Source organism: Macaca mulatta, chromosome 19 (genome assembly GCF_049350105.2).
Source record: "Macaca mulatta isolate MMU2019108-1 chromosome 19, T2T-MMU8v2.0, whole genome shotgun sequence".
NCBI classification, from domain to species: domain Eukaryota; kingdom Metazoa; phylum Chordata; class Mammalia; order Primates; family Cercopithecidae; genus Macaca; species Macaca mulatta.
This window is the reverse complement of record NC_133424.1, coordinates 22,378,550-22,404,275: the sequence shown is the minus strand read 5'-3', so window position 1 is coordinate 22,404,275 and position 25,726 is coordinate 22,378,550. Positions and strand designations below refer to the sequence as shown.

The window sequence follows — 25,726 nt, the reverse complement described above, 5'->3', positions numbered from 1 at the left end:
CGATCTCCTGACGTCGTGATCCGCCTGCCTCGGCCTCCCAAAGTGCTGGGATTACAGGTGTGAGCCACCACACCCGGCCTCTCTTCATTATTAGGTATCTTTATGCAGCTGATGTGAACAAACCACCACATTTAATCTGGCAGCTGCCCTTCTTTCTTAGGTTTCCTTTGCATTTGTCTGTTTTTGGAAAATGAAGGCTCTCACCTTTGTCTACAAACCAGAAAAATTGAGAAAAACACAGGCTCATTCAATTACTGGATGTTTGACCAAATAATCTTTTTGTGCCAAAATCATTGGCATACTGATGAGCTTATTAGAAATTCAGCAACTCAGACTTTATCCTAGAACTTCTGAAAAAAAAAAAAAAAGCTGCGTTAACAGGATCTCTACCTTATTGTACACATTAAAATTGGACTGATACCTTCTAACTTAACATGTCTATTCCATCTGAATAATATATAAAACTATGTCTTTTTCATCTGAAAAATACAATTAATTCCTTTTTTTTTTTTTGAAATGGAGTTTCGCTAATGTTGCCCGAGCTGGAGTGCAATGGTGTGATCTCGGCTCACCGCAACCTCCACCTCCCGGATTCAAGTGATTCTCCTACCTCAGCCTCCTGAGTAGCTAGGATTACAGGCATATGCCACCACGACTGGCTAATTTTGTGTTTTTAGTAGAGACTTTCTCCATGTTGGTCAGGCTGGTCTCGAACTTCCAACGTCAGGTGATCTGCCCGCCTCAGCTTCCCAAAGTGCTGGGATTACAGGCATGAGCCACCATGCCTGGCACACAATTAATTCTGTATGATGTAAATACAGCACTCAAAATTGTATGTGCTAGTGTTTATTTCCCCAATTTATACTTTATTATCCAGAAAAATATTACATATACACTGATGTTATGGATCTTATACCACTTTCTTTTGTCAGAGTTAGAGAAAACATTAGAGAATATTTCTGTGTTGAAAACTATTTTATTGAATAATTTCCATCCTGCTTATGAGTCAGAACCAGCTCTCTTTACTCTCTCCATTTTACCTTGAGTGAAATTAAAAATTCTGCCCATGACCAATTGGTAAGTATGAGTGTTTGTTTGTGTTTTCCAGGGATCTCTGACATTTAGGGATGTGGCCGTAGAATTCTCTCTGGAGGAGTGGCAATTCCTGGACACTGCACAGCAGAATTTATATAGAAATGTGATGTTAGAGAACTACAGAAACCTGGTCTTCCTGGGTGAGAATAACTTTAATATGCAATTCCTAGTATACGCTACAGGTTTCATTTTGCTGCAGACCTTATTGGACTGAACAAAGGAGGATGAACGCGAGAATAAATGCAAAGACAAAAGAGTATATTTGGAAGAAGGGGTCAGGGGGCTCCTTGCTTCTAGTGAACAAGCGACTGGAGCTTCTATAGCCCTTCATATTTATGGAGTAAAGGAGACAGGGAGCAGAAGGAGGTTGTGGTCAGCCGCTTGACTTAATGCAGGCCTGCATGACTATTCTTTGAACAGTACTCTCCAGATGTTCCAGTAGATAACCACAAGGAGCATGGCACCAGGGGGTGACTGCCCTCAGTGTACCTTCTGGTGGCAGGAGCAGATGCAAGTTTGCCCACATTCTGCATTCATTATAAACAGTTTACTGTTTGATCATATTCCTTCCAGTGGAATGACCCTCAGAGTTTCAGCTCCTAACATTTCCCCCTTTCTGTTTATGCATTAATCGAATAAATGTAAGGCCAGGTTGGGCAGCTGTCATTTTCTGATTGCTGGTCCATCCAATTTTACAGACTATGAACAGAAAACAGAGACAGAACAGCATTACCCCAAGAACTACATATGAGATTTTAATGTGGTGCTTTAGATAGGTCCAAGGATTGAGGCTCTCCAAGCCTTTCTGGAATTCGGTCCAGTCTTCTAAAGAATGCTGAAACTCTTGAGTTTACCTATTTAAATCAAGAATTTTGTTTTGTAATTCACCAGTGTCAAAGGTGATGTTGGATGTGAAAGTTCCCTGCAAATGGGCTCTCACAAGTTCCCATGGATACTCACTTTGGTTATATTCTAAGTTGGTTACACAAATATGAGTGTGATTTAAATGAGAACACAATTGCTGTTGCAATTGAAGCTTTGTACTTGTTCTCCTCACCGTAGAACTGTTGAATAGAACTATGCAAAGCTACAGAGGACATCACAACAGAAGTTATTAGTGTGACCAAGGAAACAATAGCAAAAACTATTATGCCTAAGGCTGTACGGACACAATGAGTAAGTTGAATTAGAAGAAGTTTCATGAAGTGCAGAGAGGGGGTGGCAGCCCAAGGCTCGGACAGATTAACAGGAATCCATAGCCCAGGGATGCGACCCAAAATGGGCCAAGATACGGGCTAATCCTTACTGGATATTACTGACACATCAGCTCCTGTTTCCATAAGCCCATAAAATTTCTTTTAATTTGCACTACACAGGTGGGTCTATTAGAGACTATGGGTTGTGATAGATGGGTTTCTCATGTAGTTGTGCTCCCAAACCCTTTATTTCTTCATTTCTCCTTTTGTGGAGAAGGGTGTAATTTGCAGGACATAAGCAATATTTACACTATATATTCCCCTGGTTCAAAAACCCAAAGATCTTGTGATATTAAAACTACTTGAATTTCTCCTTCATAATCAGAGTCAACTACTCCTGGGACTACAGTGATGCCTTGCAAGTTAAGGCAGCTTTTGCCTAAAATTAGTCCCATGTATGCTGCTGGTATAGGTCCCCAAATAACATTGGGTACTTTGGTAGGTTTGTCTCCTGCGACTAATGTAATTCTTTCTCTGACTGGGAGATCTAATCCAGTACTTCCTGGTGTTCCTGGGGAGAGGAAATCAATGTTTCTCCTGGGACCAACCCTTTATATGGGGTTGTGGTCTGAACTGGGAATGTCTTCATTGTTTGAGGGGCCTGGGTCCAGGCCCCCTTCTCGATTCCCAACAGGGGGGTGTCATTCAAGCAGCACTGATTAGCCCAATGATTGCCATTGGTACACCCGAGTGATTCCCTTTGTTACAGTGAGGACAGAGTCCTGGTGTTTTTTCTGCTCAGGGTTGGGGGCACTGCATTGTGAGGTCCTTTCTGTCCTGAGATCTGGTGACATCCCTTTTTGAAATGTCCGGTTTTTCCACAATTATAACATTTTTCCACTTGAAGGTTTGACTCTTGGCTCCTTTTAGATCTGTCAACTGCTAAACTAGCTATTACTTGCGCTAACATTGTAGAACAATGAAATCAAATTCCTACATTCTGACAAGCTTTAAGATAATTCCCCAAGCTTTTTGTGGATCTCACGGGAGCCATTACTCGCTTGCAATCTGCATTTGGGTTTTCATAGGTTAGAATTATGGTAAGCATTTCTGGAGCCGGGTTATGAGGGATCTGATGCCACACTGCCTCTAGCAGCCATGCAATAAATTGTGCATAAGGCTTTCATGATCCCTGCGTGATATGTAGAAAGACTGCACTGGAACTCCCTCTTCAGGAATTGTTCTCCAAGTGTGCTTGGCGGCTAAGGCAGGCAGCCTCTGGGAATGTTAATTGTTGTACCAGATCTGAAAATGGGCCACTGCCTGTCATCATTTCCTCTGTAATGTTTCCTTGACCAGCGGCTTGATTCTGCCTCGCCTGGTCTGCACACATTTCTTGCCAATTTAAGCTCCATGTCAGCTGTGTCCTGGTGGATAAGCAAGTGCAGCCAAATGTTTTATATGAAAGGGTGGGAGGTGCATGACACTAAACACCGATTCTAACAGCCCTATAGTGAATTAACCACACTAACTTTTAATTCTTTTAGTAATTTAAACTGTACAGGAGTGTGCTCACGTAAAAGACGTTGCGGATTGTTTGGATCAGTCCTCACAGTAATAGGAAAAGCACAAGGTCCTAAAGGCTCCCCAGCCACAGCAGCAGCATGCAAAATTATTTTGTATGGGGGTTTCTACTTCTGTTATTGCAGGGGGTGGCAGAGACCAATTCTCTCCTGTTTCCTGCTTAGCAAGTGGCCAATTCTCCCCTTTCTTTTGCTCATTATTTTCAATAGGCATTGTCGGAGGAACAAATTATCTTTTTAATTCTTGAGACTCAGAACCTGACTCTTGTTGTCTGACAGAATAAGAAGGAGACAGCAGCAGTAGGACTGTGCAAACCAAACCCCAAGCAGAAAAGAACAGAAGGGTCTACTTTAAGGCCTTTTTGATGAACCCATTTCAATCCGTCTCCTACTCTGTCCCAATTTTCCACATTGAGAGTGCCTGCCTGCAGAAACCATAAGTTATACGTAATAACCTCCTTCAGAAGCTTAGTTAATGTCTGTGAATTAACTTGAGCTCCAGACTGTTTCAACAGAACTTTAAGCAACTGCACATAAATGTGTTTCTTCAATAGACAAATTCTGCTCATGTTACCTTGATTCAGAAAGTTCCCATTCCCAGTATTTCTTTAGAGCACTGACCTTATATCCACTTCTGGCAATTTTGTCTCAGGGTCCCCATTCATCTGGTCAATTTCACTTCTGCTCCAGCAGACCTTTCTTCATTCATGTCTCAAAGTCCCTGTGTGTGGATGCCGCTTTGCTGCAGACCTTATTGGACTGAACAAAGGGGGATGAATGTGGGAATAAAGACAAAGAAAAAAGAGTATATTTGGAAGAAGGAGTCAGGGGACTCTTTGCTTCTAGTAATAAGGGCCCTGAGCCTCTATAGCCCTTTGTATTTATTGAATCAAGGAGATAGGGAGAAGGGGGAGGTTGTGGTCAGCTGCTTGACTCAGTGCAGGACTGCACGACTGCATTCTTTGAACAGTAGTCTCCAGATGTTACAGTAGATAACCTCAAGAAACATGGCACCAGGGAGTGACTGCCCTCAATGTACCTTCTGGTGGCAGGAGCAGAAGCGAGTTTGCCCACATTTTGCATTCATGATAAACAGTTTGCTGTTTGATCATATAGCCTCCAGTGGAATGCTGAGTGGGTCACGACCCTCAGGCTTTCAGCTCCCAACATCATTTCTTTTTTGTATAATTTCTTTTTGGTAATTTATGCTTTCAGATTTTTGTTTTCAAGAAAATCATGGGGATTTTTCCATATAGAAAAAAAATTTCAAGATGTTTCATCTTGACCTGAACTTACCACATTTTTGAGCTGATCTGTGTCCTTCACTTTAGATTAATGGTAATTTCAAAAGTTTGCTGGCAGGCCGGGCGCGGTGGCTCAAGCCTGTAATCCCAGCACTTTGGGAGGCCGAGACGGGCGGATCACGAGGTCAGGAGATCGAGACCATCCTGGCTAACACGGTGAAACCCCGTCTCTACTAAAAAATACAAAAAACTAGCCGGGCGAGGTGGCGGGCGCCTGTAGTCCCAGCTACTCGGGAGGCTGAGGCAGGAGAATGGCGTAAACCCGGGAGGCGGAGCTTGCAGTGAGCCGAGATCGCGCCACTGCACTCCATCCAGCCTGGGTGACAGAGCCAGACTCCGTCTCAAAAAAAAAAAAAAAAAAAAAAAAAAAGTTTGCTGGCAACCCCCAAGTTTTAATTCAGTAGTACCAGGTGATAAAATTAAGAACCTGCAAAATTAGAGTATTTTCTAAATATTTAGAAATTTCTGTTATTGTTGGGGACCAGCCTTAACACCACCTGTAGGGTACATAAAGTGTGGTGGGGATGAAGGAATGAGAAGGGGTGAAACGGTGAAAGGGAGGCGGTGTGTCATACACCTAGAGTAGTGGTAGTTGGGGTACATTTTCTTTGTGCTGAAGCAGCATAAACTTAACTACTGATTTATTCTTTAACTTATCAGACAGCAGCTGTGGGGAGTGGGCCTAACTGGGAGCCAGCATATCTGGCCACATTCCAATGCTTCAAAGGAGTATCTTTCTCCTTGAGCACGGTGTTTATAAATAAGAGAGCAGGTCACGCTGTGGTCATGGGAACGTGACGGTAGTAAGGAGGCTTTCCTCAGAGACCTCCTGTGTCTTTCCACAACTTATTGTCCCATATTTTTGTGGCCAGTTTATACAGGCACCCCATAAACCTTTTTCCCAACGTTTTATAGTTTAGTATTTTGGGATAAATGTATTAGAATATTCTATTACATCCTCTTTACTGAGCACATTACCAAGTTGGTAATTGGAGAATATGAGCAAGATACATGTTGTTCATTTTTAATAAAACAGGGATTGCTGCCTTTAAGCCAGACCTGATCATTTTTCTGGAGCAAGGAAAAGAGCCCTGGAATGTGAAGAGATATGAGATGGTGGAAGAACCCCCAGGTAGGTGAGAATGAATACAATAGATGACATGCATGAGAGGTCCAAGGTCAAGGAGAAAGCCAGTCCTTAAAGTGATACGGAAGCTGTGTTCCAAATAAATAGTTTCTGGAAAGCCTAATTTTTATTTTTATTTTTTAAATTTTCTCTCACACAGGGGCATCTTCTATCTTATGCTTTCAAAATTTCTAAGAATTCTTTCCCTTCAGTAATCTTCAAGTTTACAGTGACAGCCAAAGTACTGTTCATGGCGTACAAGAGAGTGTACAATCTGACTTTTGTTTGTTTGTGTTTGTGGACACACAGATATCTGCATAATTTTAAGATACTTCATGTTAAACTATCTTTTACATTCTCTTTTTCCATCATCTCTGAAATGTGAGACTAGTGGTTTCTGTATCATTGGGTTTTTTTGGCTCATTTTTCTGCACATTTCTCCTGTTTTTATTACTATAGTCTTGAAATATAGTTTGAAAGTATAAAGTATGATGTCCTGCTTTTTTCTTTTTCTTCAAGATTGCTTTGCCTATTCACTTTCTTGTAGTTTCATGTAAATTTTATGATTGTATTTTTTATTACTGTGAAAAAAAAACTGTAATATTGATAGAGAGTTCATTGAATCTGGAGATCATTTTGGATAATATGGCATTTTAACATTTATTCTTTGAATTGATAGACATAAAATATATTTAAATTTGTTTGTGTTCTCATTATTTTTCATTGATAAATATTTCACTTGAAAACTTTTTCAGCTCCTCAGTTAAATTTGTTCTCAGATATTTATTATTTTAGTGCTATTGTAAATAAGATTGTTTTCTTCCTCTTTTATCATATAGTTTAAGTGTATTAGGGTGCTGTTTCTATTTTTTCAAAAATGCAATGAGAAATTTGAAAAACATTTCATTAAATTTGTAGAATATATTGAGCAGTTTGAACCTCTTTACAATATTAACATTACAACCTTTGCTTAAGAGCATGCTCGAGTGTTTTGTTAAATTCATATATATATGTATATATTTTTTTGTTTGTTTGTTTTGAGACGGTGTCTAGCTCTGTCACCCAGGCTGGAGTGCAGTGGCCGGATCTCAGCTCACTGCAAGCTCCGCCTCCCGGGTTTACGCCATTCTCCTGCCTCAGCCTCCCGAGTAGCTGGGACTACAGGCGCCCGCCACCTCGCCCAGCTAGGTTTTTGTATTTTTTTAGTAGAGACGGGGTTTCACCGTGTTAGCCAGGATGGTCTCGATCTCCTGACCTCGTGATCCACCCGTCTCGGCCTCCCAAAGTGCTGGGATTACAGGCTTGAGCCACCGCGCCCGGCCCTTATTTTTGCTTTTTTTGAGATGGAGTCTTGCTGTACCACCAGGCTGCAGTGCAGTGGCATGATCTCAGCTCATTGCAACCTCCACCTCTTGGGTTCAAGCGATTTCCCTGCCTAAGCCTCCCAAGTAGCTCGGACTGCAGGTGTGTGCCACCAAGCCTCGCTTTTTTTTTGTATTTTGGTAGAGACAGGGTTTTACTGTGTTGGCCAGAATGGTCTTGATCTCCTGACCTTGTGATTTGCCTGCCTTGGCCTTCCAAGGTGCTGGGATTACAGGCATGAGCCACCGTGCCTGGCATATTTGGGTTTTTTTTGATCATTTGTTTGTTTTTCAGGTGTTGTTGTTGTTGTTGTTGTTGTTGTATACTCACATTCGAGTTTAGTCATAGAAAATAATTCATAAAATTTCAGTTTTAAAAAATTTGGTGAGACTTCTTGTTTGGCCTAAGAGATGGTCTATCAAGAAATATATTGTATGAACTATTAAGAAAGGTGTGTACGAGTGTTCTTTATACCTCTGTCAGAAATAGTTGTTTTATACCACTTTTAATTAGTCTGTTTCCTTATTGATATTCTGTTTTGATTTTTTTTTTTTTTTTTTTAAGACGGAGTCTTGCTCTGTCGCCCAGGCTGGGGTGCAGTGGCCGGATCTCAGCTCACTGCAAGCTCCGCCTCCCGGGTTTATGCCATGATTTTTTATTATAATTTAAATTCTGGGGTACATGTGCAGAACGTGCAGGTTTCTTACATAGGTATACACGTGCCATGGGGGTTTGCTGCACCCATCAACTCATTATCTACATTAGGTATTTCTCCTAATGTTATCCCTCCCCTAGTCCCCCACCCCCTGACAGGACCCCGTGTGATGTTCCGCTTCCTGTGTCCCTGTGTTTTCATTGTTCCACTCCCACTTATGAGTGAGAACATGCTGTGTTTCAGTTTCTGTTCTTGTGTTAGTTTGCTGAGAATGATGGTTTCCAGCTTCATCGATGTCCCTGCAAAGGACATGAACTCTTTTTTTTTTTATGGCTGCATAGTATTCCATGGTGTATATGTGCCACATTTTCTTTATCCAGTATATTACTGATGGTCATTTGGGTTGGTTCCAAGTCTTTTCTATTGTGAATAGTGCTGCAAAAAACATACGAGTTCATGTGCCTTTATAGTAGAATGATTTATAATCTTTTGAGTATATACTCAGTAATGGGATTGCTGGGTCAAACGGTATTTCTAGTTCTAGATCCTTTTTGCCCACTTTTTGGTGGGGTGGTTTTTTTTTTTTTTTTTTTCTTGTAAATTTGTTTAAGTTCTTTGTAGATCCTGGATATTAGCCCTTTGTCAGATGGATAGATTGCATAATTTTTCTCCCATTCCGTAGGTTGCCTGTACACTCTGATGATAGTTTCCTTTGCTATGCAGAAGCTCTTTAGTTAATTAGGTTCCATTTGTCAATTTTGGCTTTTGTTGCCATTGTTTTTGGTGTTTTAGTCATGAAGTCTTTGTCCATGCCTGTGTCCTGAATAGTACTGTCTAGGTTTTCTTCTAGGGTTTTTATGGTTTGGGGTGTTAACATTTAAGTCTTTCATTCATCTTGAGTTAATTTTTGTGTAAGGTGTAAGGAAGGGGACCAGTTTCAGTTTTCCGCATATGGCTAGCCATTTTTTTCAACACCATTTATTAAATAGGGAATCCTTTCCCCATTGCTTGTTTTTGTCATCTTTGTCAAAGATCAGGTGGTTGTAGATGAGTGGTGTTATTTCTGAGGCCTCTTTGTTCCATTGGTCTATATTTCTGTTTTGATACCAGTACCATACTATTTTGGTTACTATAGCCTTGTAGTATAGTTTGAAGTCAGGTAGCATGATGCCTCCAGCTTTGTTCTTTTTACTTAGGATTGTCTTGGCTATATGAGCTTTTTTTTCGTTCCATATGAAATTTAAAGCAGTTTTTTCTAATTCTGTGAAGAAAGTCAATGGGAGATTGATGGGGATAGCACTGAATCTATAAATTACTTTGGGCAGTGTGGCCATTTTCATGATATTGATTATTTCTATGCATGAGTATGGAATGTTCTTGCATTTTGTTTTCTGTTTTTTTGTTTGTTTGTTTGTTTTTTGAGACGAAGTCTCACTCTGTTGCCTAGGCTGAAGTGCAGTGGCTCGATCTCAGCTCACTGCAAGTTCTGCCTGACAGGTTCACACCATTTTCCTGCCTCAGCCTCCCGAGTAGCTGGGACTACAGGCACCCGCCACCATGCCCAGCTAATTTTCTGTATTTTTAGTAGACACGGGGTTTCACAGTGTTAGCCAGGATGATCTCGATCTCCTGACCTTGTGATCTGCCCGTCTCGGCCTCCCAAAGTTCTGGGATTAGAGGCATGAGCCACTGCACCTGGCCATGGAATGTTCTTACATTTTTTGTGTCCTCTCTTATTTTCTTGAGCAGTGGTTTGCAGTTCTTGAAGAGGTCCTTCACATCCCTTGTAAGTTGTATTGCTAGGTATTTTACTCTCTTTGTAGCAATTATGAATGGGAGTTCACTCATGATTTGACTCTATTATTGATGTATAGGATATAGGAATGCTTATGATTTTTGCACATCGATTTTGTATTCTGAGACTTTGCTGAAGTTGCTTATCCATTTAGGGAGATTTTGGGCTGAGACAATGGTGTTTTCTAAATATACGATCATGTCATCTGCAAATAGAGACAATTTGACTTCCTCTTTTCGTATTTGAATATCCTTTATTTCTTTTTCTTGCCTGATTGCTGTCACCAGAACCTCCAGTAATGTGTTGAATAGGAGTGGTGAGAGAGGGCATCCCTGTCTTGTGCCAGTTTTCTTTTTTTTTTTTTTTTTTTTTGAGACTGAGTCTGGCTCTGTCGCCCAGGCTGGAGTGCAGTGGCCGGATCTCAGCTCACTGCAAGCTCTGCCTCCCGGGTTTACGCCATTCTCCTGCCTCAGCCTCCGGAGTAGCTGGGACCACAGGCGCCCGCCACCTCGCCCGGCTAGTTTTTTGTATTTTTTAGTAGAGACGGGGTTTCACCGTGTTAGCCAGGATGGTCTCGATCTCCTGACCTTGTGATCCGCCCGTCTCAGCCTCCCAAAGTGCTGGGATTACAGGCTTGAGCCACCGTGCCCGGCTTGTGCCAGTTTTCAAAGGGAATGCTTCCAGTTTTTGCCCACTTAGTATGATATTGTCTGTGGGGGTTGTCATAAATAGCTCTTATTATTTTGAGATACGTTCCATCTATATCTAGTTTATTGTGAGTTTTTAGCATGAAGACTGTTGAATTTTGTTGAAGACCTTTTCTGCATCTTTTGAGATAATCATGTGGTTTTTGTCACTGGTTCTGTTTATGTGATTGATTATGTTAATTGTTTCATGTATATTGAACTAGTCTTGCATCCCAGGGATGAAGCTGACTTGATCTTATTTCTGCCTTCATTTTGTTATTTACCCAGTAGTCATTCAGGAGCAGGTAGTTCAGTTTCCATGTAAGTTGTGCAGTTTTGAGTGAGTTTCTTAATCCTGAGTTCTAATTTGATTGCACTGTGGTCCGAGAGACAGTTTGTAGTAATTTCTGTTCTCTTCCGTTTTCTGAGGAGTGATTTTAGATGTGGTGCTGAGAAGAATGTATATTCTGTAGATTTGGGGTGGAGAGTTCTGTAGATGTCTATTGGGTCTGCTTGGTGCAGAGCTGAGTTCAAGTCCTGGATATCCTTGTTAACCTGTCACATTGATCTAACAGCAGGGTATTAAAATCTCCTGTTATTATATGGAAGTCTCAGTCTCTTTGTAGGTCTCTAAGGACTTAACTCTGTGAATCTGGATGCTCCTGTATTGGGTGCATATATATTTAGGATAGTTAGCTCTTCTGGTTGAATTTATCCCTTTACCATTATGTAATGACCTTCTTTGTCTCTTTTGATCTTTGCTGGTTTAAAGTCTGGTTTTATCAGAGAGTAGATTTGCAACCCCTGCTTTTTTTGTTTGTTTGTTTTCATTTGTTTGGTAGATCTTCATCCCTTTATTCTGAGCCTTCTGTGTGTCTCTTCATGTGAGATGGATCTCCTGAATACATCACTGCGATGGATCTTGACTCTTTATTCAATTTGCCATTCTGTGTCTTTTAATTGGGGCATTTAGCATGTTTACATTTAAGGTTAATATTGTTATGTGTGAATTTGATCCTGTCATTATGATGCTAGCTGGTTATTTTGCCTATTAGTTGATGCGGTTTCTTCATAGTGTTAATTGTCTTTACAATTTGGTATGTTTTTGCAGTGGCTGGTACCAGTCTTTCCTTTTTATGTTCAGTGCTTCCTTCATGAGCTCTTGTAAGGCAGGCCCGGTGGTGACAAAATCTCTCAACATTTGCTTGTCTGTAAAGGATTTTCTCCTTTACTTATGAAGCTTAGTTTGGCTGGATATGAAATTCTGGGTTGAAAATTCCTTTCTTTAAGAATGTTGAGTATTGGCCCCACTCTGTTCTGGCTTGTAGGGTTTCTGTAGAGAGATCCATTGTTAGTCTGATGGGCTTACTTTGATGGGTAACCCAGCCTTTCTTTCAGGCTGCCCTCTACCGTTTTCTTTTCATTTCAACCTTGGCGTATCTGACGATTCTGTGTCTTGGGGTTGCTCTTCTCGAGGAGTATCTTTGTGGTGGTCTCTGTATTTTCTGAATTTGAATGTTGGCCTGTCTCGCTAGGTTGGGGATATTCTCCTAGATGATATCCTAAAGAGTGTTTTCCAACTTGGTTCCATTCTCCCTGTCACTTTCAGGTACTCCAATCAAACATAGATTTGGTCTTTTTTTACATAGTCCCATATTTCTTGGAGGCTTTGTTCATTTCTTTTTATTCTTTTTTTTCTCTAATCTTGTCTTCTTGCTTTATTTCATTAAATTGATCTTCAATCTGTGATATCCTTTCTTCCGCTTTATCAATTGAGCTGTTGATATTTGCGCATGCTTCATGAAGTTCTCATGCTGTGTTTTTCTTTTTTTTTTTTTATTGAGACGGAGTCTCGCTCTGTCACCCATGCTGGAGTGCAGTGGCTGGATCTCAGCTCACTGCAAGCTCCGCCTCCCAGGTTCACGCCATTCTCCTGCCTCAGCCTCCCGAGTAGCTGGGACTACAGGCGCCTGCCACCTCGCCCGGCTAAGTTTTTGTATTTTTAGTAGAGACGGGGTTTCACTGTGTTACCCAGGATGGTCTCGATCTCCTGACCTCGTGATCCGCCCGTCTCGGCCTCCCAAAGTGCTGGGATTACAGGCTTGAGCCACCGCGCCTGGCCATGCTGTGTTTTTCATCTCCATCAGGCATTTATGTTCTTCTCTGAAGTGGTTATTCTCATTAGCAATCCATCTAACCTTTTTTTCAAGGTTCTTGGCTTCCTGGCATTGGGTTAGAACATGCTCCTTTAGCTTGGAGGAGTTTGTTATTACCCACCTCTGAAATTTGTCAAATTTGAGTTTGTCAATTCATCAGACTTATTTTCCATTCAGTTTTGTTTTTTTACTGGTGATGAGTTGTGATCCTTTGGAGGAGAACAGGCATTCTGGTTTTTGGAATTTTCAGCCTTTTTGCGCTGACTTCTCCCCATCTTTATGGATTTATCTATCTTTGGTCTTTGATGTTGATGACGTTCGGATGGGGTCTCTGAGTAAACATCCTTTTTGTACATGTTGCTTCTATTCCTTTCTGTTTGTTTTCCTTTTAACAGTCAGGACCCTCTGCTGCAGATCTGCTGGAGCTTGCTGGAGGCCCACTCCAGACCCTGGTTGCCTGGGTATCACCAGTGGAGGCTGCAGAACAGCAAAGATTGCTGCCTGTTCCTTCCTCTGGAAGCTTTGTCCCAGAGGCCACCCGCCAAAGGCCAGCTAGAGCTCTCCTGTACGAGGTGTCTATCAGCTTCTACTGGGAGGTGTCTCTCAATCAGGAGACACGGGTGGCAATCAGGAGTCTCAATCAGGAGACTTGAGGTGGCAGTCTGACCCTTAGCAGAGCATCAGGAGACTTGAGGTGGCAGTCTGACCCTTAGCAGAGCTCGAATGCTGTGCTGATAGATCCACTTCTCTCTTCAGAGTTGTCCAGCAGGGATGTTTAAGTCTGCTAAAGCTGCACTCACAGCTGTCCCTTACCCCAGGTGCTCTGTCCCAGGGAGATGGGTGTTTTATCTATATTCCCCTGACTGTGGCTGCTGCCTCTTTTTTCAGAGATGCCCTGCCCAAAGAGGAGGAATCTTGAGATACAGTCTGATCTTGCTGAGCTGCGGTAGGCTCCACCCAGTTCAGTCTTTGTGCTTTCAAGTTTTGTGCTCGAAACCCAGGGACCTGGTGTCATAGGCACCGGAGGGAATCTCCTGGTCTGCAGCTTATGAAGACCACAGGAAAAGCACAGTATCTGTGCTGGAGAGCACTGTGCTTCATGGTGCAGTCCCTAAACCCTTCCCTTGGCTAGGAGAGGGAGTTCCCCAACCCCTTGCACTTCCCCGTGAGGCAATGTCCCACGCTGCTTTGGCTCCTACTCAGTGAGCTGCACCCACTGTTCAACCAGTCCTAATGGGATGAACCGGGTACCTCAGTTGGAAATGCAGAAATCACCCACCTTCTGTGTCGATCACCCTGGGAGCTGCAGACCAGAGCTGTTCCTATTCAGCCATCTTGCCAGCCTCCTCTATTTTGATTTTTATTACAGAAAGTGTGGTATAATAATATCCTACTATAATTATATTGCTCTCCTTGTGTTTCTTCTACTCTGTCAGTATTTGATTTATATATTTGTAATCCTGTGTGACGCACACACACACACACACACACACGTATTCAAAGTTTTCACAGGTTCCCACTTAATCTATTATTTTTAATATCTTTCTTTGTCTCTTTGGAGTTTCACTGTCAAGTGCATTTTATAACATATGAGTCCTTGACTAAAAATTTAGCTTGTGTAATATTATTTTGACTTATTCTACTCTCATTTGATTAATATTTGCATGAAATGTCTACTTCCATCTTGCTACTTTGAGCCTTTTTAATATTAGATTTCAACTGATCCTTGTAGAAAGGCAAGTTGGTTCTTGATATTTAAAATATTTAATAGGCCGTGCACAGTGACTCATGCCTGTAATCCTAGCACTTTAGGAGGCCAAGGTGGGTGGATCACCTGAGGTCAGGGGTTCCAGACCACCCTGGCCAACATTGTGAAACCCCATCTCTACTAAAAATACAAAAATTAGCTGGGCGTGTTGGTGGACTTTGGTAATCCCAGCTACTTGGGAATCTGAGGCAGGAGAATTTCTTGAACCTGAAAGGCAGAGGTTACAGTGAGCTGAGATAGTCTCATTGCACTCCAGCCTGGGCGACAAGAGTAAAACTTTGTCTCAAAAGAAAAAATGTTAATAAATCTATAAAAAATCTGTTGATTTGAAAGTTAATTTTCCATATATTTAAATACATTTTGGAAAGTGAAGGCGTTACTTTTATTTTATTACCTATTCTATTTGATTCTTGCCTGTTGTCCCTCATTTTCTCTCTCTGTCTTCCTTTGTTTCTTTCTGATTTTTGTATTGATATGCTTTCACTTTCTTATTTTTCTTTTGTATATATATATAGTTTTTATGTGTGTGGTATCTTGGGGATTACATAAAACCTCTAAAAATACAACAACATACTTTAATCAGGTGAAAAATTAACTTTGGTTGCATAAAAAATTCTTCCTGATTATGTCTGCCCTTAAATTTGTCACTGATGTTGCTAAGTTTATCTATTTATGTTGTATATTCATTAACAGATGTTTATAATAATTCCTATGCTTTTATCTCTCAAATGTTAGAGAATAATTAAAAATCTTTTCTGCACCATTAGAATAATGCTAGAAATTCAATTTTTTGTATGTGCATATCTTTTCTAGAAAATAATGTATTTTTTTCTTGTATTATGTTATTTTCAGTGGTAAGAACTGCTTTCGGCATGTTTCCTATGGAAGACATATGCAGTCCCAATATACTTCTTAAGAATTTAGTTATTATGAAAGTTTCTTTCTTTTGTTTGTTTTTTCCTATTAGACAGGACAGATTTGCTGATGGTATTATTCTCACTTGTTTGCTATTTTTTTTTTCTTTTTTCTTTTTTTTTTTTTAGGACTTTGACTATATCATGCAATTCTCTTCTGGCCTGCAAATCTTTTATTGACAATTCACTGGTTATTTTTTTTCTTATCCTCATTTTTCTGATTTTCTATACTCTTTTGTTTTCCTATTTCACTCACCGAATGTTATTCAGTTTTTAAAATTAGTGTATACATTTTAATGGTTTCTTTATGAAAATTTTATAATATTTTTGATGAGATTATATTGCCCTATTTTGTATAGATTGTAATCTTTGAGATTTGGACATTTAAAAAGGCTACCTGTCACAAAGTTTATAATGTAGCTTTGTCCTGGCACAGTCAGAAAATAATGATCTTGGCTAGAGATTATGTGGGTCTCTCAAACGTCTTCAGATTTGTCTTGTCTGAAATTTTGTGTTTAGTTTTAGTTAAGAGAGATTATTTATGTTTCTTCTGAAAAGTAATCACTTGGTACACCTGTTCTTTCTCTGCAGCACTGCAGTGCTCTGCTGCAGTGCATTTACCTTTGGTCTCAGCAGACTCAAAAGTGTCATTTCAAAGTATATCACCATATCTGTCAGCACTTTTTGTCGTGGGAGACAGAAACCAGTGTGTGGTAAGGACCGTGGAAGACAGAAATTAAATCGTATGTGCCAATATTTTACTTTCCTTAACAAACAAACAAACAAACAAGTTGACAATTTACTTCTGAAGGGACTAGGTAATATTGAGGAGCAGAAAGAGTTGTATTGGGTAAATTTAACAAACTTTTCTTTCTTCTATGTGGCTCTTTGCATTGGGCTTAATTCAGGCACTGCACACACTTAACTCATGTATAAATTATCTTCATACGTAGTTTGGTCTGTATGTTTTCATTACATTTATATGTCTGTGAAGAATTAGGGCCTGTGTCATTTGCAATGTCATCTTGCTTATGTAGTTTGAATAATTTATAGGTTAGATTTGGAAACTATATTTATCTGAGTCTAATAAGTGGACTAATTTGTTGTTTTTATTTCTTTTCAGTTATATGTTCTCATTTTGCTCAAGACCTTTGGCCAGAGCAGGGCATAGAAGATTCTCTCCAAAAAGTGATATTGAGAAAATATGAAAAATGTGGACGTGAGAATTTACAGTTAAAAATTGATTGTACCAATGTGGATGAGTGTAAGGTGCACAAAAAAGGTTATAATCGGCTTAACCAGAGTTTGACAACTACACAGAGCAAAGTATTTCAATGTGGCAAATATGCAAACGTCTTTAATAAACGTTCAAATTCAAACAGACATAAGACAAGACATACTGGAAAGAAACTTTTGAAATGTAAAGAATATGTCAGATCATTTTGCATGCTTTCACACCTATCTCACCATAAAAGAATTTGTACTAGAGAGAATTCCTACAAATGTGAAGAAGATGGCAAAGCCTTTAACTGGTCCTCAACACTTACTTATTATAAGAGAATTCATACTGGAAAGAAATCCTACAAATGTAAAGAATGTGGCAAAGCCTTTAGTAAGTTCTCAGTCCTTAGTAAACACAAGGTAATTCATACCAGAGAGAAACTCTACAAATATAAAGAACATGGCAAAGTCTTCAGCTGGTCCTCAAACCTTTCTAAGCACAAGAGAATTCATGCTGGAGAGAAACCCTACAAATGTGAAAAATGTGGCAAAACCTTTAAGTGTCGCTCAACCCTTAGTTATCATAAGAAAATTCATACTGGAGAGAAACCCTACAAATGTGAAGAATGTGGCAAAAGCTTTAGTGTGTTCTCAAGCCTTACTAAACATAAGGTACTTCATACTGGAGAGAAACCTTACAAATGTGAAGAATGTGGCAAAGCCTTCAGCTGGTCCTCAAACCTTACTAAACACAAGAGAATTCATGATGGAGAGAAACCCTATAAATGTGAAGAATGTGGCGAAGCCTTTAAGTGGTTCTCAACCCTTTGTTGTCACAAGAAAATTCATACTGGAGAGAAACCCTACAAATGTGAAGAATGTGGCAAAGGCTTTAGTATGTTCTCAATCCTTACTACACATAGGGTAATTCATACTGGAGAGAAACTCTACAAATGTGAAGTATGTGGGAAAGCCTATAAGTGGCGCTCAACCCTTAGTTATCATAAGAAAATTCATACTGGAGAGAAACCCTATAAATGTGAAGAATGTGGCAAAGCCTATAAGTGGCCCTCAACCCTTAGTTATCATAAGAAAATTCATACTGGAGAGAAACCTTACAAATGTGAAGAATGTGGCAAAGCCTGTAAGTGGTCCTCAACCCTTAGTTTTCATAAGAAAATTCACGCTGCAGAGAAATCTTACAAATGTGAAGAATGTGGTAAAGCCTTCGGCTGTTTCTCAGTCTTTAGTAACCATAAGGTAATTCATACTGGAGAGAAACCCTATAAATGTGAAGAATGTGGCAAAGACTTTAATACGTTCTCAATCTTTACTAAACATAAGAAAATTCATACTGGAGAGAAACCCTACAAATGTGAAGAATGTGGTAAAGTCTTCAGCTCTTTCTCAGTCTTTGGTAACCATAAGGTAATTCATACTGGAGAGAAACTCTACAAATGTGAAGAGTGTGGCAAAGTCTATAAGTGGCCCTCAACCCTTAGTTATCATAAGAAAATTCATACTGGAGAGAAACTCTACAAATGCGAAGAATGTGGCAAAGCCTATAACTGGCCCTCAACCCTTAGTTATCATAAGAAAATTCATACCGGAGAGAAACCCTATAAATGTGAAGAATGTGGCAAAGGCTTTAGTATGTTCTCAATCCTTACTAAACATAAGGTAATTCATACTGGAGAGAAACCCTACAAATGTGAAGAATGTGGCAAAGGCTTTAGTACGTTCTCAATCCTTACTAAACATAAGAAAATTCATACTGGAGAGAAACCCTACAAATGTGAAGAATGTGGCAAAGCCTTCAGCTGGCCCTCAAGCCTTAGTAAACACAAGAGAATTCATGCTTGAGAGAAACCCTACAATTGTGAAGAATGTGGCAAAGCCTTTAACTGGTTCTCAACCCTTAGTTATCATAAGAAAATTCATACTGGAGAGAAACCCTACGAATGTGAAGAATGTGGCAAAGGCTTTGGTATGTTCTCAATCCTTACTAAACATAAGGTAATTCATACTGGAGAGAAACACTACAAATGTGAAGAATGTGGCAAAGGCTTTAGTATGTTCTTAATCCTTACTAAACATAAGGTAGTTCATAATGGAGAGAAACTCTACAAATGTGAAGAATGTGGCAAAACCTATAAGTGGCCCTCAAACCTTAGTTATCACAAGAAAATTTACACTGGAGAGAAACTCTACAAATTTGAAGAATGTGGCAAAGGGTTTAGTATGTTCTCAATCCTTACTAAACATAAGGTAATTCATACTGGAGAGAAACCCTACAAATGTGAAGAATGTGGCAAAGCCTTTAGTAAGTTCTCAGTCCTTACTAAACACAAGGTAATTCATACTAGAAACCCTACGAATGTGAAGAATGTGGCAAAGCCTTCAACTGATCCTCAAGCCTTACTAAACACAGGAGAATTCATACTGGAGAGAAACCTTACAAATGTGAAAAACGTGGCTAGCCTTTTCACTGTTCCTCAATCCTTACTAAACATTCATGTAATTCATACTGGAGGGAATTCCTACAATTGTGTGGAATGTGGCAAAGCCTTTAACCAGTCCTTAAGGCTTACTACATATAAGACAACTTACACTCTAGAGAAACCATACACGTGTGAAGAATGTGGGAAAGCCTCTAATAGATCCTCAATTCTTAACAGACTCTACAAACCAGACTCTACAACCTGAAAGATGTGACAATGCTTTTGGCAACACCTCAAGACTTTTCTGAATATAAAAGAATATAAAAGAAATCATACTGATGAGAAATCCTAGGAATGTGAAGAATGTGATAAAGCCTTTAAATGGCTGTCACACTTGATTGTAGGTAAAATAACTCATACTGAAGAAAACTGCTATAATAAACAGTGTGGCAAAACATTTAACCAATGCTCATGCCTTATTGCAAAGGAAAGCATTTATACTAGCCTGGGCAACTCTGGAAAAAAAAAATTTTGAATGCCACTAATATCTTCTCACATCTTATTAAACATCAGAGAGTTCATACTAAATAAAAGCATTAAGGGTGCAATTACTGTCAATAGATCTTTCAGAAAATAAAAATCAGTAATTCTAATTTTTGCCCTTTGCCTTGTGATCTTTGCTTTTGTCCTTGCCCTGTTTCATCAGAAGCATATGATCTTTGTTTTGCAGCTCAGGTGGGCATCACGGTCCTATCAATATGTGACATCACCCCTGGAGGCCCAGCTGCAAAATTCCTCTCTTTGTACTCTTTGTAATTCTTTGTACTCTTTTTATTTCTCAGACTGCCCGACACTTAGGGAAAACAGAAGCTACATTGAAATATTGGGGGTGGGATCCCAATAACGCTTGACTTCTGGTACACAATTCAGAACATCTACAAAAGGAGTGGTGAACAGATTTCAACTGTGATGCAAAATCTTATTCATTGGCATTGGTGGCTGAGTGCTGTCTTAAGAATTCTCGAATCACTATTAACTGGAAGTAGATCATCATAAAGGTATTCATTCTCATCTTCACACCAGGTTGGGTTGCTTTCTTTTCCACAACTGTGTTTAAACTCTAATGAGGCTTTTGGGTGTGCATCTTTTTCTAGTTTCACACAGCTGCAGAGGCTTCAAGAAACTTACAATCATGGTGCAAGGCAAAGGGAAAGCAAAGACTTTCTGGTTATGGCTGGAGAAAGAGCTACAATATACTTACTGGTCTGTCTCCAGATGTTCTTAACATTCAGACATGGTGACCCAGCAATCAAATTGACACTATCCATTTCAGTGATACTCAAACTTCAGCATGCACCAGAGTCCCTGCAAGGCTTACTAAGATACAGACTGCTGAGCCCACCTCTAAGACTTCTTTCATTTTAAGGAATAAAGAGCATTCCATTGTGTAAATATACCACTTTTTAAAGTTCATTCAACTGTTGATGGACACTTAGGTTAATTTCATACCTTAGCTATTGTAAATAATCTACTTTTTTTCCTTTTCTTATTTATACATCTCTTTTTTTCTTTGTATTTCTAGACACATTTTAATTTTATACTATAAATTCTGACTGTTAAATGCCTTTATTTCTATGCCTTCTTTTTTTTTTTTTTTTTTTTGAGACGGAGTCTCGCTCTGTCGCCGGGCTGGAGTGCAGTGGCCGGACCTCAGCTCACTGCAAGCTCCGCCTCCCGGGTTCCCGCCATTCTCCTGCCTCAGCCTCCCGAGTAGCTGGGACCACAGGCGCCCGCCACCTCGCCCGGCTAGTTTTTTGTATTTTTAGTAGAGACGGGGTTTCACCGTATTAGCCAGGATGGTCTCGATCTCCTGACCTCGTGATCCACCCGTCTCGGCCTCCCAAAGTGCTGGGATTACAGGCTTGAGCCACCGCGCCCGGCCTCTATGCCTTCTTTTGGTTAATATTTTGGCTGATTGAAACAATAAATTTTTAAACAAATTTTTGGATCAAGGCCATTACTTTATTATTAACATGATCTGAGACATTATAGCATTAAAAATCAACATTGATTAGTGAAACAACAATTTTCTAGACCCGGTAATCATTTTCTCTTCTGCCCAACATAAAAGTTGAATCTTTGTGTCATTTCTCACAGTTGTAAGAAAGAAGCTTCTGATTAAATTGGTCAGCATATAATTTTGTAAAATTTTACTTTTTTAATCTTTAAACTGCTCTATTACCAGAAAAGGTATTTTAAATACATTATTTTACTCTATTTAAATTGTTCAGAAAAACTAAGTTGACAAAGTATGCACTCACATTTTTTGGAAAATTAAAAATGCTTAAATATTTTTTACAGAATCTAAAACTAAAAATATTTTTAGTTTGTTAGAGAACATCTCTGAAATACTTCAAGTTACCTTCTTCTGACAGTAGATATATATTTTTCTATATTGCTATAATACAGCTTTGGCTGTCTTTTGTGGTCAACTCCCTTATTTTTATTCTGTTTTCTTCTGCAGTGTTTATGCTATGCATTTTATATTTTAAAAGTTGTAGACTGTGCAATGTAATCTTCAAACAATTGACAAATGTTTTTCAATGTATAACGCTACTCAATCCGCAGTCACTCTCACTCCTCGAAGGCATTTTTAATGCCTGTAAAGCAAAGGGATCATTCAGGTGAGTGTGCTGAGATGGTCTTCTCCAGTGTCAGTGTATTCACATTCACAAAAGTGTTCTGGTGAAAGAGGGTGCACTTCAACACAATTATAACAGCAATATGGAAACGACAGAATAAAATGTGAATCATGGCCTTCTTAATTTTTCTCATTCTGTGTATGTGAGTATGAGGTAGTTGTAAGGTTGGGAATTGAGACTAAAGTGAGAGAGAAGAACACTTCACATGAGTAGCAGAAGAAGGTCCTGTGCAACCTTCTTGTTTGTCAAACATACCCGGAATGATTTTGTGAAGTATTATGTTGCTGTATTCATCACTTTAGACTCCGATGGTCATTTTTTACTTTGTGAATTTAAATATGCTCTTATCATCATCCAGGGTCCTGTCCTTGAGGCTTAAGTACTCAGACATAAAACTATTAAAATATTGATGAAAGATGAGGTTTGTGTGTGTGTGTGTGTGTGTTTGTTGAGACTGAGTCTCGTTCTGTCACCCAGGCTGGAGCACAATGGCGTGATCTCAGTTCACTGCCACCTCCGCCTCCAAGGTTCAAGCAATTCTCATACCTCAGCCTCCTGAGTCACTGGGATTTCAGGTGTGTGCCATTTTGCCTAGGTTGGTAGGTATGTGGTTATGAGGCACTGACTCATGGGTTGGGGGCTCTCTGAGGACCCTTCCCTCGCTGTCTACCTTAGGCTAGCTAGCTAATCCCTCTCAGTCACCTCTCAGGAGTGGAGATCCTAACTTCTGTTAGGGAGAATAGGCATTGATATTTTTGGCTATTCCTCGCTGGAGAGGGGTGCTGTGTAGAAAACAGCAGCTATAATTTCTTCCAGGGCTGGTTTAAGTGTCTCAAAAGAAACGTGTGTTTATGCATCATTCCATTTGCATTACCACTTGGAGCTTGATAGTTTTTAGGGAAAAATAAACAATCTGGTTTAGTAGAGGACATGCAATGAAATGAAATGAGGGTAGGAAAAGTCTAAAAATGTTGAGGCTGCTGACACACCCCGATAACTGGTAGCTATAGTTATGTTTGCTAAGATTTGGGGGCATGAGACTTGGCTTTGGTTAGCTCCCTTGATCTTACTTTCTGATAAAAGAAACCTGTGGGCCGGGCGCGGTGGCTCAAGCCTGTAATCCCAGCACTTTGGGAGGCTGAGACGGGCGGATCACGGGGTCAGGAGATCGAGACCATCCTGGCTAAAACGGTGAAACCCCGTCTCTACTAAAAAATACAAAAAAATAGCCGGGTGAGGTGGCAGGCGCCTATAGTCCCAGCTACTCGGGAGGCCGAGGCAGGAGAATGGCGTAAACCCGGGAGGTGGAGCTTGCAGTGAGCTGAGATTCGGCCACTGCACTCCAGCCTGGGCGACAGAGCGAGACTCCGTCTCAAAAAAAAAAAAAAAAGAAACTTGTGAGTTATTGGCACCTTATTTATTACCATCACCCAGCCAGATTTACAGAATAATTGCTTAGAACTAGAGTATTGATTTAGATTTTTACATTACCCATCCCTTTCTTTTTTTTCTGAGCCACAGGCAGAGATTTCTGGTTGGCTTTCAGGAATAAGCAGGGTTAGTTTAAAATGTCATCAAAAACTTTAAAACAATGAATGAGACTAGAAGTTCACGAGAAATGTATGATAAGTTTTGAAGCATAATTTTTTTTTTAAGATTTTGTTTTGTTAAAAACAACTCACAAGAGTCTGAATTGTTTGCAAAATAGACTTTAGTATTATGCTCAGCCTATTTGGCCATAGTGCAGCAAGAATAACTATCTCTCCATAGGCCTTTTTGATAGGCTTTGATGGAACTCTGTTCCGAAAGAAATCTTAGATAGGACTTTTTAAAGCTGGGCCAAGCCATGGATTTGTATGCTTAAATACCTGTGAGTTGGTTAAACTCCTGTGTTTCTGAGGCTCCAAGAGCAGACTGTTTCTGATTCTGTTACAAAGTGACATTTTTTTTACTCACCATAGGCCAGGAATTCTGTATGAGGACTGTGTAGACAAGGTATGAGACCAGCTTTCCCAAGAGGCTGTTACTGGCTTTGCAACTTAAACTTGATTTCTTAAAGGAAAACACATCCTTCCAGTTAAAGCTGTGGTAAAAGAACTAGCATTTTTCTATTGTGTTTCACTGCAGAAGAAAATGGATTTTTCAGTTGGGCACAGTGGCTCATACCTGTAATTGCAGCACTTTGGTATGCTGAGGTGGGCAGATCACAAGGTCAAGAGATCAAGATCATCCTAACCAACATGGTGAAACCCCATCTCTACTAAAAATATAAAAATTAGCTGCCCATGGTGGTGCATGCCTGTAGTCTCAGCTACTCAGGAAGTTGAGGCTGGAGAATCACTTGAATCTGAGAGACAGAGGTTGCAGTGAGCTGAGATTATGCCACTGCGTGCCAACCACAGACAGAGTGAGAGTATGTCTCAGAAAAAAAAAAAAAATAGAAAATGGATTTTTGTTTCACTGATGCAAACAACTATATTGTTGTAAGTTAAGAATACTTATAAATAGTTGATAAAGGTTCCAAGATGGCCAAGTAGGGTCAACTCCAGTCTACAGTTCCCAGCATGAGTGACTCAGACAATGGGTGATTTCTGCATTCTTAACTGAGGTACTGGGTTCATCTCACTGGTGCTTGTCGGACAGTGGGTGTAGCCTACAGAGCGTGAGCTGAAGCAGGGCAGGGCATCGCCTCACCCAGGAAGCTCAAGGCATTGGGGTAATACCTTTCCTAGCCAAGGGAAGCCCTGACAGACCGTATCTGGAAAATGGGGATACTCCCACCCTAATACTGTGCTTTTCCAATGGTCTTAGCAAATGGCACACCAGGAGATTATATCCCATGCCTGGCTCAGAGAGTCCCATGCCCGTGGAGCCTCACTCACTGCTGGCACAGCATTCTGACATCCCACTGCAAAGCAGCAGTGAGGCTGGCGGAGAGGCGTCTGCCATTGCTGAGGCTTGAGTAGGTAAACAAAGCCATTGGGAACCGCAAACTGGGTGGAGTTCACCGCAGCTCAAAGAGGCCTGCCTACTTCTTTAGACTCCACCTCTGGGGGCAGGGCATAGCTGAACAAAAGGCAGCTTCTGCAGACTTAATCTGCATAAACAGAACCAATGACAAAAACCACATCATTATCTCAATAGATGCAGAAAAGGCATACAACAAAACCCAACAGCCCTTGAAGCTAAAAACTCTCAGTCAACTAGGTATTAATGTGATGTATCTCAAAATAATAAGAGTTATTTATGACAAACCCACAGCCAATAACATACTGAATGGGCAAAAACTGGAAGCATTCCCTTTGAAAACTGGCACAAGACAGGGATGCCCTCTCTCACCACTCCTATTCAACATAGTGTTGGAAGTTCTGGCCAGGGCAATCAGGCAAGAGAAAGAAATAAAGGGTATTCAATTAGGAAAAGACAAAGTGAAATGGTCCCTGTCTGCAGATGACATGATTGTACATTTAGAAAACCCCATCGTTTCAACCCAAAATCTCCTTAAGCTGCTAAGCAACTTCAGCAAAGTCTCAGAATACAAAATTTTTCAATGTGCAAAAATCACAATCATTCCTATACACCAATAACAGACAAACAGAGAGCCAATCATGAGTGAACTCCCATTCACAATTGCTTCAAAGAGAATAAAATGCCTAGGAATCCAACTTACAAGAGATGTGAAGGACCTCTTCAAGCAGAGTTACTCAATGAAATAAAAGAGG

The 25,726-nt window shown here is 40.2% G+C and overlaps 1 protein-coding gene across 2 annotated transcripts in view; it reads left to right on the top strand.

Moving 5' to 3' along the window:
* Positions 1-19,952, top strand: part of LOC694780 (uncharacterized) — a 39,994-nt gene extending 20,042 nt beyond the window's left edge. The window contains exons 2-6 of one of the 2 annotated variants that reach the window (XM_077978610.1): positions 1,109-1,235; positions 6,215-6,310; positions 16,764-17,281; positions 17,366-18,005; positions 18,339-19,952. In XM_077978610.1, coding sequence (XP_077834736.1) covers positions 1,109-1,235; positions 6,215-6,310; positions 16,764-17,281; positions 17,366-18,005; positions 18,339-18,724 — 1,767 coding nt within the window. In that variant the 3' untranslated portion in view covers positions 18,725-19,952. Of the gene's footprint in view, positions 1-1,108; positions 1,236-6,214; positions 6,311-16,763 lie in introns of both variants that reach the window. The other variant, XM_077978609.1, reaches the window with a different exon arrangement.
* Positions 19,953-25,726: the final 5,774 nt, after the last annotated feature.